The following is a 19,463-nucleotide window of genomic DNA, read 5'->3' on the forward strand; positions in this document are numbered from 1 at the left end:
CGGATCGCACCGCATCGGTAGCTGCTTCATATATATATATATATATATATATATATAAATAAATATAAAATGGTGCGCTTTATAATCCTCTGGTCAAAAGGTGTCCAGTATGATCATTACTAACTAATTCTGAAGGTTTCATGTTTTCTGGGTTCCTCTGTGGAGATTTGATTGATTTTTTTGAGACAGAAACGACACGACGGCGTGACTGTGAGCGGAGGGACTTTTATTAATGATCACAGGTTAATCACACATTAAAGCATGTTAATTATACTGTAGACAGATCGCTATATAGGTAGATAGATAAGTAGATAAATAGATGTAGACCAGCAGGACTGCACTTTCTGAAGCATGTCTGACACGAACACACACTCGTCCAGTTGTTTCAACCTCGAGATGTTCATCATTCTCAGATAACCCGAGGAGACCGTGCACGAAGACCGTGAAGGTGTTTTTTTTTGTTTTTAAACACTAATGAAAATGCAAAGAATCTTCTTTTTTTCGTGTGTGTGTCAGTGTGACTAAAAACCTTTCGACTGAAACGCTAGCCCATCAGCCGTGGCTGTTTGTAAGTCATACTACCGATTAAAGCCGTTTCCTGTTTGGATCGTCGCTCTATTTCCTGCTGCGCTTTCTATTCTTATCATCATTTCCTCTGGCTCTTTGTTTGTTGGTTTTTCTTCTTCGTTTTGATCGTTCGCTCGCCCCGGACCTCAAGACACTAACACAGATCTGAACAATTGGTGATTGTTGCTGTGAAATAAATTCAGGTTGGTCCAGAACAAAGAAGAGCTTAAAGAAATCTTATTAAGTGTTAATCCGTATTATCAAGCAAAAAACCCTGTTATTGTAAAAACCCGACAGAAATTAGTTTTTTCTTAGGAATATCCTATGTACACACCTTTCTCCGTATGTATTTCGAGGAAAAACTGACGCTTTGAACTTCTGTTAGTAAAATATGAGAAGTAAAAAAACAACAATGAAATCAGTGGTTCAGAACTGATGAAATCTGAGGCTCAGTGACCAAAACTTCATTTGAAACTTTTTTGTCAATTGTTATTTTATATATTTATTTTTTTGCTCGAGGTGGATGTTTGATTTGGCCTCTACGCTTCACAGCTGCTGCTTCACTACTACGCCGTTAAAACCGTTACTTGCAGAAAGAGTAATAATTAGAACTGCCTTGATTACACTCTACTCCCACTGGCTAAATAAACACCCATGTTACTCTGGCCCCGATGATGTCAGGGACTCGAAGAGGAGGAGAGTCGTCTCGCAGGTCGTCTAGCCGGCGAAGCCGAGCTCCTTGTAGGAGCTGTCGATGTCCCCGATGACGATCACAAACACCTTCCTCAGAGCGTCCTGCCCGGTGCCATCAAGGCCGGCCTTCTCCGCCAACACCTTGATGACGATCTCGCTGATCAGCTGAAGAGAGAGAGAGAGCAGGGTTATTGATATTAGAGGTTGCATCAACAAAAAATCATATCATTAGCTTGCTCTGGGTTCCCCAGTTTCTTCCAAACTCCCAAAAAAGGTGATTGGCTACTCCAAAGTATGTGCACTTTGGAGTAGCCAATCACCTTTTTTGGCTTTATATTTAGCGATATTTGTACCAATGATAACTGATAAACAATGGACCATTTTTCCAATTGTCCATTGTTTATCAGTTATCATTGGTACAAATATCACTAAATTTAAAGACCAGTTTATGCACCACTGGGCCAAAGATGAGAAGATTGTGGTTCTTCAGTGAAAGAAACAATTGCTATGAAATGTCATAGAGAAAAATGGGGGGGTTGGAGTTACCTTGAAGTTGTTGAGGGGGATCTTGTGTATATTGGCGTGGGATGTAGCCAGTGGTTTGAGGATGGCAGCGTGCTGTCCTTTTGCCTTGATGAGTTCACCGAGCTTCTTCAACACGGTGGCGCCATGTGCTGCGACCGCCGCGTTTCCTGGCAGATCTCCAGGTGCGATTCCCACAAACTTAGGGAAGAGTTTCTGGGTTTCGGGGTGCTGTATGAACAGACTGCAGAAAAGCCAAAAAAACAAAAAACGTGTGTCATAATTCAACAGTTCTAACAAACGGGGGCCTGGAAACTGGAGCGATTGCAGGGAAAGTGAATGAGAGTCATCAGGAAACAAAGGTAAAAGCTATCAAGATTTCAATCTAAGCTCGCTAAAAGTTCTGGTTCCTTTTGAGAGCAGCGAGAGTCCGAAAGAAGAAATGAAAGAGACTATTGTGCGTGCTATGAGCTCAGCCTACATCAGCATCCAGTTACCTGTGTGTACTCAGAGACTGGAGACTCCACGGGGGAGGAAAAGCAGGTAGGCAAATCCTGCCTGCATCCATCCTTTTTTGTTTTCGAGACGACAAATCTAATCTAATCTAATCTTGTTTGGATGCTGGAGTCTCGATCTCATCAGCAGATGCACCAGTGTTCGGGAACCTTCTGAGGTCAACTGACTAAGGGTTCGAGAATTCAATTTTGCAAGAAAACATTGCAGGATTGTGTTCCCATCACAGTTCAGGAACGCGTCGTGAATGCACAAGTGCACAACACTTTATTTTTGATCAGGTTTTTTAAACCAGTTGCTCATGACGCCTTAAAAAGAAACTCTAGATGTTTTATTTTTTTTAAATAATGATGGTTGATTAGTTTCTGAAGGATAAAGTCTGAGCAGTTAATTGCATTTAGAAGGACAAACTCAACAGTTTGCAGAACTACAGCCCAGGTTCTTCTGGTAGAAAAGTGAATGAAGCTATTGGTTGCTTCAAAGTCTTTATTTAGAGCTCCATCCCTCATTCATCACATGATTCTTAATAGCAAGCACTAATTACCAACCTTCTCCTACCACCCTGAACTTATACAATCATCTGTCTCCATCCTGTTGCCCAGTCCTGATACCTCCAGACTCCTACTTCTGCCTCCTTATCTTCTAATTTTCAATCAGCGCTTCTCAAGTTCCTGAACTAATTTCCTGTTGTCTATTCATTTACTTTTTTCCCTGACTTGAGAAGCTTATTATCTTCAGTACTAATTTGTCTTCACTGTCAAAATTGATGCTTTCTAAAAAGAGGTACGGTACTGACCGGGTCAGAACTTCTCCTCCGTAACTGGTGTAGTCGGCTTCCACTTTGCCCCAGCAAGCGAGGATCGCGTCAAAGTTGGCCATCGTCTGCAGCAAGAACAGAGCAAAGTCAGAAGCTGGAGGTCATCGATGAGAGACGACCTTCATACTTTCCTCCTAATAAACCGGCTGTGCAATTATTTCGTATTGAAAATAAATCAGTCATTTTTTCCATAAATACTTTTATTTTAAAAAGCATAAAAGTAACATTTCTTATTTCATAATTAATGTATAAAGTGCTTGGGATCCATATGTTTTTATGTAATAAGCAAATATAATATTTATGACTTTCAAGAAATAACCTTGAGGATCCAGAGTAGAGTAGGACACACTGTGTGTGTGTGTGTGTGTGTGTGTGTGTGTGTGTGTGTGTGTGTGTGTGTGTGTGTGTGTGTGTGTGTGTCACTCTCTCATGCACTCATGTCCAACCTACTCAAAAATGTTTTTATACCGATGCACATCTCATCACAATTCTAACACAAAGGATCACAATAAGGATCATTCATTGTTTACAGTCTCATCTGAGAAGAACCTGAGCCACCTGAGGAACACACACACACACACACACACACACACACACACACACACACACCCCCCACACACACATAGACACAAACAAACACTTACCAGGTCAGTGTATTGATGAGCTCAGAAAAGAAAGAAGAGAAAGTGTTTTTCAGATATTTTTTTCCTGAAGTGATTCTGACTCCTGACCACTCTGGGGTTATATAGCGGCCTTCCAAAAGTTTGTCCCCCCACCTGTCAATCAAACGTGCCCACTCCTTGTTTTCTAATGTTAGTCCCACCCCTTTAAATACTCCACCCACCTGATGATTTTCTATCTGTCCCACTGGTTCTCACCTTCTCTCTGCTCTGCAATTTTCTTAATTTTTTTTTCTCCTTTCTCTCATATTACTTCTTTCTTTCTCATATTATTTAGATTGTCTTTATAACCACTTCCCCCTTCCTCCCCCTCACATGTAGGTTAACTCACGGCCCTCACGTACGCGAGTTTAACAGTGACACGGCTCAGCCTCTGCATGTGACACGGACCTTATTAATAGTCATGGGACCTATGTACTCTATGATGGTGACCTCGACAGATTTACTGTGCACCCGCTAAAATTCTCTTAATGCCAGAATGAAAGAAAGAAAGCCTGAAGAAAAAAATTAACAAAAAGAAAAAGTGTGAGAAACATGACCGCTATCATTAAAGAACATTTTGGGTGGTGCCATAATTATAAATTATCACTGCCTCAGGGGAAGAGCAGGCTTTCTCATCAAAGTACCTCAGAATTCATTGTGGCCAATGTGCTTTAAAACATGTTTCTTTATTTCACTAATCCTGATTACCTCAAGTGTATCCCTAAACCAACACTGCCATAACTGAAGACTAACCATAGGCCAAAATTAGCCTAACCCAAGCCTATAACTAACCCTACACTAGCTAAACCCAAGCCTATAACTAACCCTACACTAGCTAAACCCAAGTCTATAACTAACCCTACACTAGCGTAACCCAAGTCTATAACTACCCCTACACTAGCTAAACCCAAGTCTATAACTAACCCTACACTAGCTAAACCCAAGTCTATAACTAACCCTACACTAGTGTAACCCAAGTCTATAACTACCCCTACACTAGCTAAACCCAAGTCTATAACTAACCCTACACTAGCTAAACCCAAGTCTATAACTAACCCTACGCTAGCCTAACCCAAGTCTATAACTAACCCTACACTAGCGTAACCCAAGCCTATAACTAATCCTACACTAGCCAAACCCTAGTCTATAACTAACCCTACACTAGCCTAACCCAAGTCTATAACTAACCCTACACTAGCCTAACCCAAGTCTATAACTAACCCTACACTAGCGTAACCCAAGTCTATAACTACCCCTACACTAGCTAAACCCAAGTCTATAACTAACCCTACACTAGCCTAACCCATGTCTATAACTAACCCTACACTAGCGTAACCCAAGTCTATAACTAACCCTACACTAGCTAAACCCAAGTCTATAACTAACCCTACACTAGCCTAACCCAAGCCTATAACTAACCGTACACTAGCCTAACCCAAGTCTATAACTAACCCTACACTAGCGTAACCCAAGCCTATAACTAACCCTACACTAGCTAAACCCAAGTCTATAACTAACCCTACACTAGCGTAACCCAAGCCTATAACTACCCCTACACTAACTAAACCCAAGTATAACTAACCCTACACTAGCGTAACCCAAGCCTATAACTACCCCTACACTAACTAAACCCAAGTCTATAACTAACCCTACACTAGCCTAACCCAAGCCTATAACTAACCCTACACTAGCTAAACCCAAGTCTATAACTAACCCTACACTAGCTAAACCCAAGTCTATAACTAACCCTACACTAGCCCAACCCAAGCCTATAACTAACCCTACACTAGCCAAACCCAAGCCTATAACTAACACTAAACTAGCCTCATCCGAGCCTATAACTAACCCTACACTAGCCTAACCCAAGCCTATAACTAACCCTACACTAGCCAAACCCAAGCCTATAACTAACACTAAACTAGCCTCATCCGAGCCTATAACTAACCCTACACTAGCCTAACCCAAGTCTATAACTAACCCTACACTAGCCTAACCCAAGTCTATAACTAACCCTACACTAGCTAACCCAAGTCTATAACTAACCCTACACTAGCTAAACCCAAGTATATAACTAACCCTACACTAGCCTAACCCAAGCCTATAACTAACCCTACACTAGCCAAACCCAAGCCTATAACTAACACTAAACTAGCCTCATCCGAGCCTATAACTAACCCTACACTAGCCTAACCCAAGTCTATAACTACCCCTACACTAACTAAACCCAAGTCTATAACTAACCCTACACTAGCCTAACCCAAGCATATAACTAACCCTACACTAGCTAAACCCAAGTCTATAACTAACCCTACACTAGCCTAACCCAAGCCTATAGCCTAACCCCAGCCTATCCTTACCCTACACTAGCCTAACCCAAGCATATAACTAACCCTACACTAGCTAAACCCAAGTCTATAACTAACCCTACACTAGCCTAACCCAAGCCTATAGCCTAACCCCAGCCTATCCCTTACCCTACACTAGCCTAACCCAAGCCTAACCCTAACCCAACACTAGCCTAGACACAAGACTAATCCTAGGCTAATTGTTTTTAAACCAAAAATCCCAACCCTAATAGTAAAGACCAAGACCTAGCTCAAATCTTAACAAAACACAACCATAGTAAAACCAAAGCTTTAATAACCCTAGTAGCCTAATCTAAGTTTAACCCAAACCTAACCATAGACCAAACATTGCCTAACCCAACCCTATGCCTAATCCAACTCTAGGCTATCCCTAACCTAATTTAAGGCCAACACTAATCTGACCAAAGACTAACCCTAGGCTAACAATACTCTAACCAAAGATCAACCCTATTCCAACTCTAGTCTAAAAACACGAATCTAAGGCCAACACTAGTCTAATCGAAGACTAACCCTAAGCCAACACTCGAAAAACCCAAATCTGGTTACCAAAAGTGGTAGCTCATTGGACAAGATGTTAGACTTCCAATCAGAGGTGAATAGATTCAAATCCCAGCACCACCAATCGCTCTGGATTAGGATGTTTGCCGTAAATGTAAACTTTGTCAACACTGGTCTAGCCAAAGACCAAACCCAGAAAAACTAAAGCCTTACTAATACCAGGCCAAACTCAATCCTTAGTCAACTGTAAGCAAACCTGAACCTTTCCCAATCCTAATAACAGGCCAAATGATTTGGTGAATTCAAAAAATCTCTTGACCATTAGTAATAGTTGTTTTTTAAATTAATGGGTAAAATCTCCATGTTCCTCCCCATGTTCCTGCAATGTTCTCTGTAACAGTAAACCTTATTAATGTCTCCAATAGTTGGGTTGCAGCAAAAATGCATTCACACAGTTTGGGTTTCTATAAGTGGAAATAAAGTTTAGGGTTTAACATTGGACCAGACAAATCCATTAGCACTTGGAGTCATTGAGCCGTGTTATTGGCAAATGAAAGTACAAATCCTTTAACACAGTCAGAGTTTGTTTTTGCGATACACAGAAGACTAGTTAGAACATTGAGGTGAAACTATCACACGATCAATCAGAATAAAATAAAATCACATAAATGTTAAAGAGTTGTGATGTATTTTTGTATCCCATCACACTGATGAGTTTTAGGAAAGTAAGACTAAGTCCAGCTCAACACAAATACCACATTCATCCTAATCTTATTTCAGTAATTCTGAGAAGGAAAAAAACAAAATGAAAATGCCCCTATGGGGGGATGGGGAACTCTAAACCTAATCTGGTTCAGCACATCGAAATGGCTGTTTATAATGTTCATGTTTAAGTTTTCTTTACTTCTAAATCAAATTATAGTCACATTCACTTTGGATCAAACAACTTTTTATTTGTTTTACCTTTTCTGAGGTAAACTGATGTTGAAAATGACAGCAGTGACTTCTGTAATAAATAATGTGCAACATTCGAACTAAAAAGAAAAAAATTAATTTTTCAAACAAATCTATTTGATCTTCTGAACATTTAACAATGAATAATGAATGAATTAAATATTTAAATCGAATTAATTAATTAAATGATGAATATATAAATGATTAAATAAGATGAATGAATGAACGAATAAATAAATGAATAAACTACAGAATAAATGAATGCAGTTAAGAATGAAGATAAGAATAAACAAACAAATGAATGAATGAAATGATAAATGAAATAATGAATGAACTGATGCATAGATAAATGAATGAATGATTCACTGTGTATTTATATTTGATTGTTACAAACTGCCGAAAAAATCCACTTCTCTCTCTCTCTCTCTCTCTCTTAGCACAAAGCACGTGCACAACACACACTATGAAATGCTCTGCTGTCGCCCTCTAGTGGAAATAGCAGGAAGATACACATGCTATGACTATGAGTTTAATATCAGATCAGAAATCTGTTGTCAAACACTGTATATAATTCACTCAATATTTTACCTGATGACTGGATTAAATATTTTACATTGTACACTCAATAAGAAGTCTTTATTTCCTCTGAACCCTATACAAACACTTTTATATGTAGACCATAATGGTTCCTACGTGTAATCAATAGGTATGAGTTTGGGATTGATGTCTGAAAAACCTGAGCATTAAATATTATAATATGAAATCAAATGTAAATTACTTGAGTAGGAACATTAAAATAAACCTTTCTCGGCAGGTTTGGCTTTCTTTTTTTTCCTAAGGAAAGTAAAATATTGGTAGTGGAAGGCTTGTATTGAGTTTTAAGCAAAGTTTTAATTATTCAAATCTAAACGAATCGTTTGTCGCCACCTACTGGCGTACCAATGTTATATACACATACATACATATATATAAAAATTCATAAATATATACATATGGACTAAATTCTGAGGTAACATATGGTGGTTTGAGACTTGAATCAAGCTTTGTCTTTATATACATTCATGCATGTGTGGTCTGAACAGCCAACTGTCTGCTACAAGGGCTCAGGACCACAGGTTCCAATTAATCATGCATCACTGAAGACCTCAATAATGGTGGAACTGTAATAAATGGACATTCAGTGATGAACTTCTCTTTTAAGTCTGGTTCCTCTCAAGGTTTCTTCCTTATGCCAACTCAAGGAGTTTTTTTCTTTACCAGTCACCACTGGCTCCCTCGTTAGGGAAACACGTACAATTACACGGAATGAATCTATAAACATTATTTCCTCAATTCATTTGTAAATACTTTATTGATCACACAGGGAAATTACCACTTCACATATCCAATCATCAAGATCAGCCTTGATACGGCACCACTGGAGCACAAAGGATTAGGGACCCTGCTCAAGGGCCCCAAAAGCGGCAACCAGGGCTTGACCGGCCAACCTTCCAATCAACAACCGAGAGCCTTAACCACCATCACACATCTCTACAGAGCAGTTTGAGACTATGCCCTTTGTTAAAAACTCTACAAATAAAAATGAATTGAATACACTGGAAAAAGAGTTGTCATTGGTTTAAAATTCAATTCAAGTGTTCAGCTAATGTTTCTGAATAAATGAACAAATTCAAGTGGATTACATACGAGTACATTTTATTGGAATTTCATTTCTTTAATTCTGCTTACAAACTCCCATATAACCTACACAACTATTTATTTATCCATCCCTGTAGAGTGTAAGAAAGTGGGGTCTGGTATTTAACACAGTGTTCTAAGTCTGGTGCTATATTAATACCAGGATCAAAAAGTTTCATTCTGGTCTCATCCAAATATTATTGAAAAACTGGATTTGGATGGATTTTATTGATTCATCATTTACTTGGTTGGGAAGTGAAGGTCCAGGTTCAAGCCTCTTTGATGCACTTGGAATTTGTTCCTATGTGCTCCGTCAGACGGACAGGCAGGCGAGGAGGTCTGGGGCGCAGTCAGAGTTCACATCTCAAAAGGTGTTCAATGGAGCTCTATAGCAGATCTTCCACTTCTTCCAACCCATGTAAGGAATATCTTCATAGAACTGGCTTTGGAACAGATTTTAGGTTTTAGAGTTGAAGAAAAAAAAAAAAAAAAAAAAGTCATGCCATGCCTCTTGTGAGCATGAGATCAAGGGTTTCTGCTCAGCAGCGCTGCATCTCCTCCTGCTGGAGAACAAACGCACTGCACATCACTAGTGGCTTTCGGATTTTATTGAAACGTGTTACAGAAAGAAAATGATCAAATAAAACCAGTTACACAAGTCCTGGGTGAAATGCTGCATCATACTGATGAGAAATATCGATTCCACATTAGAGAATTTTTTTCCCCTTCGTACACCCAGCTGACTCGGTAGCGAAGTGAACGAAGACAAAAAAAAAATTTTAATAAACCTTTTTTTCCTTTTTTTATTGTGAATGTTTTAAAAACTGTATAAAACAAAAAAACAAACAAAACCCCAAGCGTTCAATATATACCTCTATAATAATCATATCAGAGCTTCATGAACCTGGAGAAGGGGGAAGAGAAGATGCGTCACATGACCAGTCACAACACACACACCATGCAAACACTCACACTGGGAATGTTCCAAACTGATTTTTAAAACAAAAAAAAAAATTTAAAAGTCTAAAAAGAAAAGAAACACGTGATTTTTACACTGTTTTAGATGCAGTAATAACACCTTGACATGAAGACGTGAAGTGCGAGTCCGTTCAAGGGAAGGGCGAGGTTAACCAGTGACGCCTTTCCCCCACTTTTGTTTCCCTGGCGACGGATTTCAATCACATTTAGAGGATGAGAAAGAGGAAGATGAGGAGGATGAGCGGCGACGAAGAAAAACAAAAAAAATACAAAAAAGAAAAATCAGCTACGCTTGGTTTTAGTCCATTTGAGTGGGAAGAGGGGGAAAAGAGAGACGGATCATTTACAAGGTGACGTTTGTTCGTGTCCTTTCGTCTGCAAGAGGATGAACCATGAGCAGAAACAAAAAGGAAGATGGAGGAAGGGGAGGAGAAGGAGGAGGTGGGGGCAAGAAGCAAAGAGAGGTGGGTGGTGGGGTCATCAGGAAGAAAGCAGGCATGGCCAGGTTTACTGCGCCTGTAAAACAGGTAGAGAAAAAAAACAAATAAATAAATAATAAATATTTTACATACACACACTATGCTCAGGGGTCCCCAAACTACAGCCTGACACTTTGTCTTAAAATTTAAATTTTAATATATATTCAAACTAAAATGTCTTAGTTATTAGAGGTTCAGAACGATCCACACCGGTAGTTTTTCCGGGTTACGGTCCGATGTCATTACGAGAGCGGCCCATAGAGGCGAGACTGCACACTGCACGAAGAGCTAGGTATTATAATTTATTCATTCTTTAATTATATTCATTCACCCATAAATATATTTTTTTCCTTTAGCACATTTTCATGATTCAGTACTTTATTTTTGTAATAAAGTTTAGTTCTATTTTTTTAATCCAGTGTCTATTTTAAAAAAGTTAGACAAGTACGATTCAACCTATTGTTAAATCCACCATCGGTCGCCCCCTAGTTATTAATGTATCCTAATTATTCATTAGATTCACGCAGCAACCATATGCAAAAGTAAATGTTTTGATTTCAATAGCAAAGAATAAAGAATATAAAAATAAATTGATGTAAAAATGCTTTTGTAAACAGGCGATATTTGTATGGTGTATAAAAAATTATTATATGACCCTCCCAGAAAAAAAAGTTTGGGGACCCCTGTATTAGCCAATCAGAGTGATGAGTGACAGCCAGGCGATTACATCGTATTTATTGAACACGTGTGTGTGTGTGTGTGTGTGTGTGTGTGTGTGTGTGTGTGTGTGTGTGTGTGTGTGTACCTGTTGGCCCTGCTGTGTGGCTGCAGGTTGTCCAGGGTTCTGTGGATTTTGGCCATAATAAGCAGCTTGTTGCCTGTAGTACTCGGCCCAGGCAGCGCTGTAGTCAGTCTGTCCTGCTGCTCCTGTTGCTGCTGGAGTGCCACCTGCTGCTGGACTAGCGCCACTGCCTGCCTGAGCTTAAAACACAAACAGGGTTGATTTCACAAAGAAATACTAGATACAGGAGTAAAGGCATGTTTATATCTTTCATTTCCTTCTACAGTTCACAGGTTTTTGTTCAGCGAGGTAAAAGCTCTCAGCAGATGGGTTCAAATAAGTTTTTTTCGGTTGTGGCCCAAAACGAGAGAACGGAGATCTTTGAAACACCAAATTCACGTGTGATCCTTGTGTATTAAAGAAAGACTTTATAGGACTGAGGTGAGACCTGAGATGTTGTATGGATTAGAGACAGTGGTATTGAGTAAAAGACAGTGCATGTAGGACGTTTTGGAAACAAGGTGCGGGAGGTGAGATTGAGATAGTTTGGACATGTGCAGAGGAGGAACATGGGGTATATCAGTAGAAAAATGCTGAGGATGGAGCCACCAGGGTTATCTTGTAAACAGAGCTAGATACCACCTCATCTGACATGCATTTGGTACGTGAGTCAGCCAAAAGTGTTTAATCCAGAGCGTTTTGTTGCTTTCAGCACTGGAGGTTGACTGATCCTATCTTTTGGATTTCATCATATTGTTTCCGGGGGCGAGTACGTTCTGATTGCGAGTGCGTTAGCATGACAGTTCGCAAATCACATTTTTCTGCTGTTGGTCAGATTTTGCAAACCCAAAAGCATTCACACTACAGATGTCGCATGTCTTAACAAGTTCCTTCTCAGACCTGGTGTGGAGAAAGTTTTGCTCTTTGTGTTCATGTATTATCTATAAAAGAGATGTAGAAATATAAAGTGTTTCCTTACTCTCCCCCATTTTCTTGTAGTACTCTTCCCAGGCCTTGGTGTAATCGGGTTGCCCCGAGTTCTGGGCCGCTTGGTTCTGGTCGGCGGGGGCGGGAGCGGCGGGCTGTGCGCTGGGCGTCTGGCCCGGTATGGCACCTCCTCCGGGCTGCTGGTAATACTGCGCGTAATACGCCGCCCAGGCGGCGCTGTGATCCGCCGCGGCTTTACCTATCACACATTATTTACATTAAACGTAAAAATGGCAACATTTATGATGGCATGTGGCAAAATCATAAGTGACCTGTAGGGGGCAGTGCAACTTCCATTAAAGCCATAAATGAAGTGGTCCAATTAACACGCAAAACAAAGATTTATTAATTTCAACATGTATATATGCAAAGCGAAATACTTTATATAGACAGAAGGGAGTGGAAGATCCCCTGCTATGATGTTAATTTGTTGGTAGGACATTCCACACTGATGTGAAAACCTGGTCTAAAACCTAAAATAAAATGGAAGTGAGACTCACTGGGGTCATGAGGTGCAGGCGGCTGCCACTGTTGGTAAGTGTTTCCCCAACCCTGAGGGGGGTACTGATGGGCACCTGGAGGACCTCCACTACAAATAAACACACGTTATATTACATACAATAACGTACAGACAAGCTTTAAAAGTGCGAGAAGGTGTACTAACTGTGGAGGAGCTCCTGGAGGCCCCGGCTGATATGGATTTGGGTTATAAGGACCCATGGGGCCGGCTGGACCGGGACCAGGACCACCAGGCCCGGGACCTACAGGACACAGAGGACCCTAGAGAGAAGGAGTGAGGGCTGATGGTATCATCCAGGTTATGTTTTAAATCAGTGCTACATGAGGGTCAAATCTTGTACCTCGATCTTGTCCTCGATGAGCTGCTTTGCATGGTCGATCTGCTGCGGGTTCCCACGGATGGTGAACAGTTTGAAGTTGGGGTCCCCGTTGGGCGGCGGCTGGCGCGAGATCTCCACAAAGGCGCCCGTCTGCTGGTTGATCGACTTGACGTTCTCTCCTCCTCGGCCGATCACCAGGCCGCATTTGTGGGCAGGGATAGAGAAGGTCATCTCGCCGCCAGGGGGACCCCAGTTACCTGGGCCGCGGCCCCTACCACGCCCACCTGGAGGCATACCTGTTCCGGGAGGACCTGGAGGTCCCTAAGATGGAGATAGTGAGACAATAAGCGAGACAGAAAGAGAGCATGTCTGCGTCCAAGCAGGTAAACGGTATATTAAACGTGCGAGTGAAGGATGTTTATGTCCTCACCCCTCCACCCTCCTCTCTCACACGGATGCTCTGCAGGAGCTCGTTGATGATCCCGGCAGCATGCTCACAGCGGTCAGGAGGCCCCATGATATGAGCCACCTTGTCAGGTCCACTACCATCATCTACAACACAAACAAACATTTAAAATTCTGCACAACACTATTATGACCCAGGAGAAAGATACAAAACTCACCTGGTTTGAATTGTATCCGGACTCCTGCGTCGTTCTGAATCTTTTTAATCATCTCACCGCTCCGGCCAATCACCACGCCCACCGAGTGACGTGGCACGGGTACCTGACCAATCACACAGCAGAACAGCGGGTTTTACAGCGGAACTGCTGATCTTTAAAGATAAATTAGTGAAAGGAGCAAAAGGATCTGGTATACATACACGCACCTCTATTCCTCCACCTCCGCCGCCGCCACCCCCTCCCATGCGTGAACCGTATTCGTTCCTGTCTCCAAACTGATCCCTCTCTCGGAGAATCTCCTGCACCATCTCCCTCGCTTGCTGGAACAAAAAAACAGCACAGTGAGAGGTTTCTTATCCGTTCTTTCTTCCAGGACTGGACTAGCACAAGTCACGATCACTTTTTACACAAAAACATGGACACTAAGGAGTCACTTTAATCTGTATTTCATATCCATCCATCCCTTCTGGTAATTCATCTATGTAATGTAATGTAATGTTATATATATATATATATATATATATATATATATATATATATATATATATATATATATATATATATATATATATATATATACACACACACACACACACACACACACACATATATATAATTAATATAAAAATAAATAAACACCAATTTCTTATTGCCTTTTAATTATGTATAAATCAATGTGCTGTAGTAGTGAGAGGTTTCACTTTTTAAAACTCGACACACACCTGCACTTTGTACGGGTCTCCAATGATGCGAAGGGGTTTGTCCATGTTTGGTCCCTGAGAAGGATCTTGTATCAAAATCATCTTCACTCCAGCACGCTCCTACACACACACACACACACACACACACACACACACACACACACACACACACACACACACACACACACACACACACACAGTTAATAACAGAAAAAAAATGATAATATATTAAATGTAGTGCATTGAACATGTCGACTCGTCCCACCTGGAGCTGTTTGATAGTTTCTCCTCCTTTGCCGATGACGAGGCCGGCTTTTCCCGCCGGGATGATCATCTCCTGCATGTGGCCGCTACCGTTGGACTCGTGGAAGGAGGTGGGCGGTGTTCCCCGTCCTCGAGAAACGATGTCATCTAACAGCATCTTGGCCTTCCTGTAAGGAGGGAGGGGGAGGGAGAGAGAGAGAGAGAGAGAGCGCTGTAACTTACAGAAATACTAGAAATTAATATCTTTATATAGTTTAAAACCATCTTCAAAATAATGATCGACTGATCGTACTGGATTCACCGTGCCAAACAATTATAAATAAATGAAGGTAATCCTCCCATATGTCCTGTCTATTCATTTTATCAACAGCCTATGTATTTATTTAAATAAAAGATGGTTGTTATTCGTCACATGCAGCTGTGATGCAGGGGGCTTGAACCCACAACCTTCCGATCAGTAACCCAGAGCCTTAACCACTGATCCATTACTTTAATATTACATGTATACAATTAAAGTGAGAAATTAACCAGACTTATAACAGTGAAGGTGAAACAGGAAAAAGTAAAGTCCCACCCACAGGCGCCACGTGTCTCCTAATTAACGTGATGAAAAGCGCACGCCATGTCCCACGATAAATATCTCCATCAAAAGACAATTATATAAATGATAAACAGAAAAGCTAAAAATGTCATCCAATCACAATGCTCATGGCACAGAGAGCTGACCAATCACGGAGCAGCATTACGGATGAATAGGAAAACACAGTGTATTAGAAACATGGCGACCGAGGACGAGGTGGTCTTCAAGATGAAGATACAAACACACATTACACTTACTGAATGGACTCATGAGACCCGGTGAGCGAGACGCTTCTCTCAGGTAATCCTGCGCTGTCTGCGAAAGCAACACACACACACATTAAACTCACGTGGATGGCACACACTGATCCCCCACCCCACACACACACACGTCTCAGTACTTACCTGGAGCGATCTGAACCTTACACCCCGACTCCTGCTGGATCTTATTGATCTGCTCTCCTCCTCGGCCAATGACTGCACAGCAAAACAGAGCAATTCAGGGGACAGATCACACAAAAACACAGTGAAGCGTGTGTATGTGCACGTGTGTGTGTGTGTGCACTCACTGAGGCCGACCATGCCGTCAGGAACTCTGTACTCCTCTGTCAGAGCTGAAGGACGTCCACTGTAGAAGAAGGAAAGAAGTGTGTTACACACAAACACAGAACACGTGTAAGTGTGTGTGTGTGTGTGTGTGTGTGTGTGTGTGTGTGTGTGTGTGTGTGTGGTCTTACCTCTGCTGAGAGAGAGCTGCCAGCTGAGCACTGATAGCTGTGGATACAAAAAAACACTTTAATCTGCATCTCACACACTTTACACACTGAGGATCAGATTCACTTTGAGGAAACAAAGAATAAATAAATAAACAAAACTGTAATAAACTCTGCATGTTACAGTGTGAACGCATGGTTACAGCATGTGTGAGTGTGTATGCACAGTTACTGTGTGTGTGTGTGTGTGTGTACACGTTTTCAAACTGTATTCATGGTTACAGTACCATTACATTGTGTGTTAACTGAACGTATGTATTACTACTGTGTGTGTGTGTGTGTGTGTGTGTGTGTGTGTGTGTGTGTGTGCATAAACACTCACACAGTGCTGTAGCGTTGTCCCTGTCACTTTGTGGAGCCATCCTCTTACTGTCAGGCTGATCTGAGAAGGAAACAGAGCATTTAAACCTACAGTCTGGTGTGTGTGTGTGAGAGAGTGTGTGTGAGAGAGAGTGTGTGTGTGTGTGTGTGTACCTCCGTCCTCCAGTGATCGTTTCTGTGCTGAGAAAGGATACCCCTCTGTACCGCCGTTATTGCTCACAGGGCCGCCTGTCACTTCTCCACCGATCTTAGCCGCAATCTACAGAAAACACAAACACGTGGTTTCTTCCCCCGATAATAAACGAAAGAAGAAGCTGGACATGTTCCTGAGTTTCTCACTACACTTCTCCTAAACAGCTCCGGGTCCATTTATCATATACATACCGCGATACACATCACAATACGAGTCTAAAAGGCTCTAAAGAAAAGAGAAGCTCCTAATCATCATCATTATCATCATCAGATCTGCTGAGGTTCTACACACAGCCGGGTTTCGTCTAAGAAGGTGTTCCACTAGATGTTTGTGGAGATTCGTTCAGCCGCAAGGGTGTTAAAGTGAGGAGGCCTAGGGTTCGGTATAAAAGTGTTCCATATGGTCGGAGCTCTATAGCAGGAGATCTTCCAATCCATGTAAAGCAGATCTTCATGGATCTGGCTTTAAACACAGGGGCATCATGCGGGAACAGGTTCAGGTCTCCTACGGGAAAAGTTTCATGCTACAGCACTCAGAGACGACCGACATGAACATGTGCCTCCAAACAGTTTGGAGAAGAACTACGCACACTGGAACAGTCATGTGTCCCATTACTTCCTCAGTTCCTCAGTTATCACCACTATCCAGCTTGAGGAACTCCCACGGGTCTGGTTTGATTTTGTGCAGTCCCGCCATCTGTAGATCGGACTGGTGAAACATCAATGCAGAACTCGCACTTGGACTCGAGAAATGATCTAATAAATATTCAGCTCGAGGAAGAGGGCAGAGCCTACAGGGAAGCGAGAGTTCAAATCACCTGTGCAGATGTTTCCAGGTGAACATGTGGTTTCCTCCAGGTACCAGAGGGACAAAAGCAATCACACCAAGAGTTTAATGTAACGTGAACCAGAGCTCGAGAAGAGAATCTGAACAAACGTCTCGTGTTTAATGGAACGAAAGGAAGAGAAAAACAACCTGCAATTAGTTTCTGTATACTTAATTAAATATTTATTTAGTATCAATCAAGAAACACCAACTACATCCATCCATAGACACGTTCCTTTAGTTTCTAGAGATAGACAAGAATTAAGTGAATGAGGGGAAGAAAGTTGAGAAGAACGGGAGAGATGATGTGATCAGACCACCTCACCCCCACAGTCAAGTTTAACGGTTTGGAGTTAAATTTGGAGCAGGAATGTTAGAGATTTGAAGAAACCCTGGACCAACACTGCTCCAATTTCACAACACAATGCAACGGTGTCTGAGCTGCAGCTCATCAGAACCAAAGCAAGCAGTGGTCTGGACTGATCATCATCATGGAACCACCTGCCCAGTCACTGCACCTAAATGCCACTGAAGAACTCTGGGAGGAACTGAATCACAAGACTGAAGAAACCAGAGGTAGAATCTCTCAGCTGAATGTTTGGAAAGAAACAAACAGTCCAGATGTTGAGTGTAACTGTTTATGCTAAAGGAAGATTTTTACAATTAAAATTAACATCTGGATATTTATAGATTTGTTCAGTTGTAAATCTTCATACCGTCACATGACCGAGTTCATTTAAAAAAAAAAAACAACATTCATATCCACACACACACACACACACACACACAACCCAAGTGTGTGTGCGCGCGCGCGCATATAAATATATACGAGCGTTTGAGCGTCTGGTTTGTTTAAACTGTGCCAGTGATGGTACTTAAACATAATTACGAGTTCTTTATTATTACAGTTTTATTATAAATATTATAATTTATAGTTTTGTCCAGTTTTGAGTTTCAACGACTTTCACGATGAGGCTAGTCAGGCGAGCACGCGCGCCGCCATGCTAGCTAGCCTAGCTGAATTAGCCTAGCTGAACTAGCCTAGCTGAATTAGCTTAGCATCGCTGCCGGACAAAAGGGAGGAAAGTTTTTTTTTTAATATTTACTTGAAATTTTCTGCTTTTTAACCAAAATGGCGCGTGTAAATAAAATACAAGCGGCCCGATACAAAGGGACGTTTACGGGGTAATTCAGGGGGGAAACACGGGCCTTTTCTCCCCCCATCAGGCCGCCCGCGGTCTCACCTGCCGTGCGCGCTGCACCGCGTCCGCAAACGCGTCCTTCTTGATCCCAGCGGCTCCCAGTGCTGCTGCTCCGGCCCCGGGAGGAGGCGGCGGCGGCACCGTGCTGTACTCCGACATTCCGCCGTAAATCCGCGCAGGAGGTGAGGAAAGAGAAAGAGAGAGCGCGAGAGAGAGAGAGAGAGAGAGAAGCCTGTGCACGGGGAGAAGCCGCGCGCCGGAGCTGAGAGGCGGAGAAGAAGAAGAAGAGGAGGAAGAAGGCCGCGCGATCACACCGCGGCAACCAGTCCGCGCGTTTCTACTGGTTCGTCTTTCCGTGTACGAGTTACAACACAGCCAATCAGGGCGCACCAAAGGGGCGGGTTCTGACGCTCCTCTGAACACGATTGGCTTTTGAAAAGGCGTCTTTTCTTAAAACAAAAAAACGCATTAATCACGGCAGATGAGGTGGTGTTCCAATTTAAACCCGCGGACCGCGAAGTGCACTCGATCGGGACGCGTCCTTCAAGGCGGATGTAGTGCGCTTGGGTAGGGCGCATAGGGATATTTAAAATGGACGATTTTGCGACTTTTTTAATTGCTTTCCGGGAGTTTACAGTGATAGGCCAGA

The 19,463-nt window shown here is 42.0% G+C and overlaps 2 protein-coding genes across 3 annotated transcripts; both read right to left on the bottom strand.

The window, feature by feature from the left end:
- Window positions 1-209: 209 nt before the first annotated feature.
- mb (myoglobin) lies at window positions 210-3,913 on the bottom strand. The gene is made up of 4 exons (XM_046838150.1): window positions 3,757-3,913; window positions 3,092-3,177; window positions 1,807-2,026; window positions 210-1,425 (listed from the first exon to the last, which is right to left on the bottom strand). Exons 2-4 carry the CDS (start codon window positions 3,172-3,174, stop codon window positions 1,285-1,287), a joined length of 444 nt encoding a protein of 147 aa, XP_046694106.1. The 5' UTR covers window positions 3,175-3,177; window positions 3,757-3,913; the 3' UTR covers window positions 210-1,284.
- Window positions 3,914-9,859: 5,946 nt separating this feature from the next.
- On the bottom strand, window positions 9,860-19,136 carry LOC124378354 (KH-type splicing regulatory protein). Of its 2 annotated transcripts, none has more exons than XM_046837975.1 (18): window positions 18,857-19,136; window positions 16,748-16,853; window positions 16,596-16,655; window positions 16,238-16,274; window positions 16,070-16,128; window positions 15,906-15,977; window positions 15,759-15,816; window positions 14,923-15,088; window positions 14,679-14,777; window positions 14,163-14,276; window positions 13,957-14,059; window positions 13,764-13,885; window positions 13,355-13,654; window positions 13,159-13,274; window positions 12,995-13,083; window positions 12,487-12,693; window positions 11,532-11,707; window positions 9,860-10,763 (listed from the first exon to the last, which is right to left on the bottom strand). In XM_046837975.1, the coding sequence occupies exons 1-18, from the start codon at window positions 18,971-18,973 to the stop codon at window positions 10,755-10,757; spliced, it is 2,010 nt and encodes a 669-aa protein (XP_046693931.1). In that variant the 5' UTR covers window positions 18,974-19,136; the 3' UTR covers window positions 9,860-10,754. The 2 variants fall into 2 exon arrangements, with proteins under 2 accessions (XP_046693931.1, XP_046693930.1); XM_046837974.1 differs by having other exon boundaries at window positions 14,157-14,276.
- Between the last annotated feature and the right edge of the window lie 327 nt (window positions 19,137-19,463).

The sequence above is a fragment of the Silurus meridionalis genome, chromosome 24 (assembly GCF_014805685.1).
Source record: "Silurus meridionalis isolate SWU-2019-XX chromosome 24, ASM1480568v1, whole genome shotgun sequence".
Lineage (NCBI taxonomy): Eukaryota > Metazoa > Chordata > Actinopteri > Siluriformes > Siluridae > Silurus > Silurus meridionalis.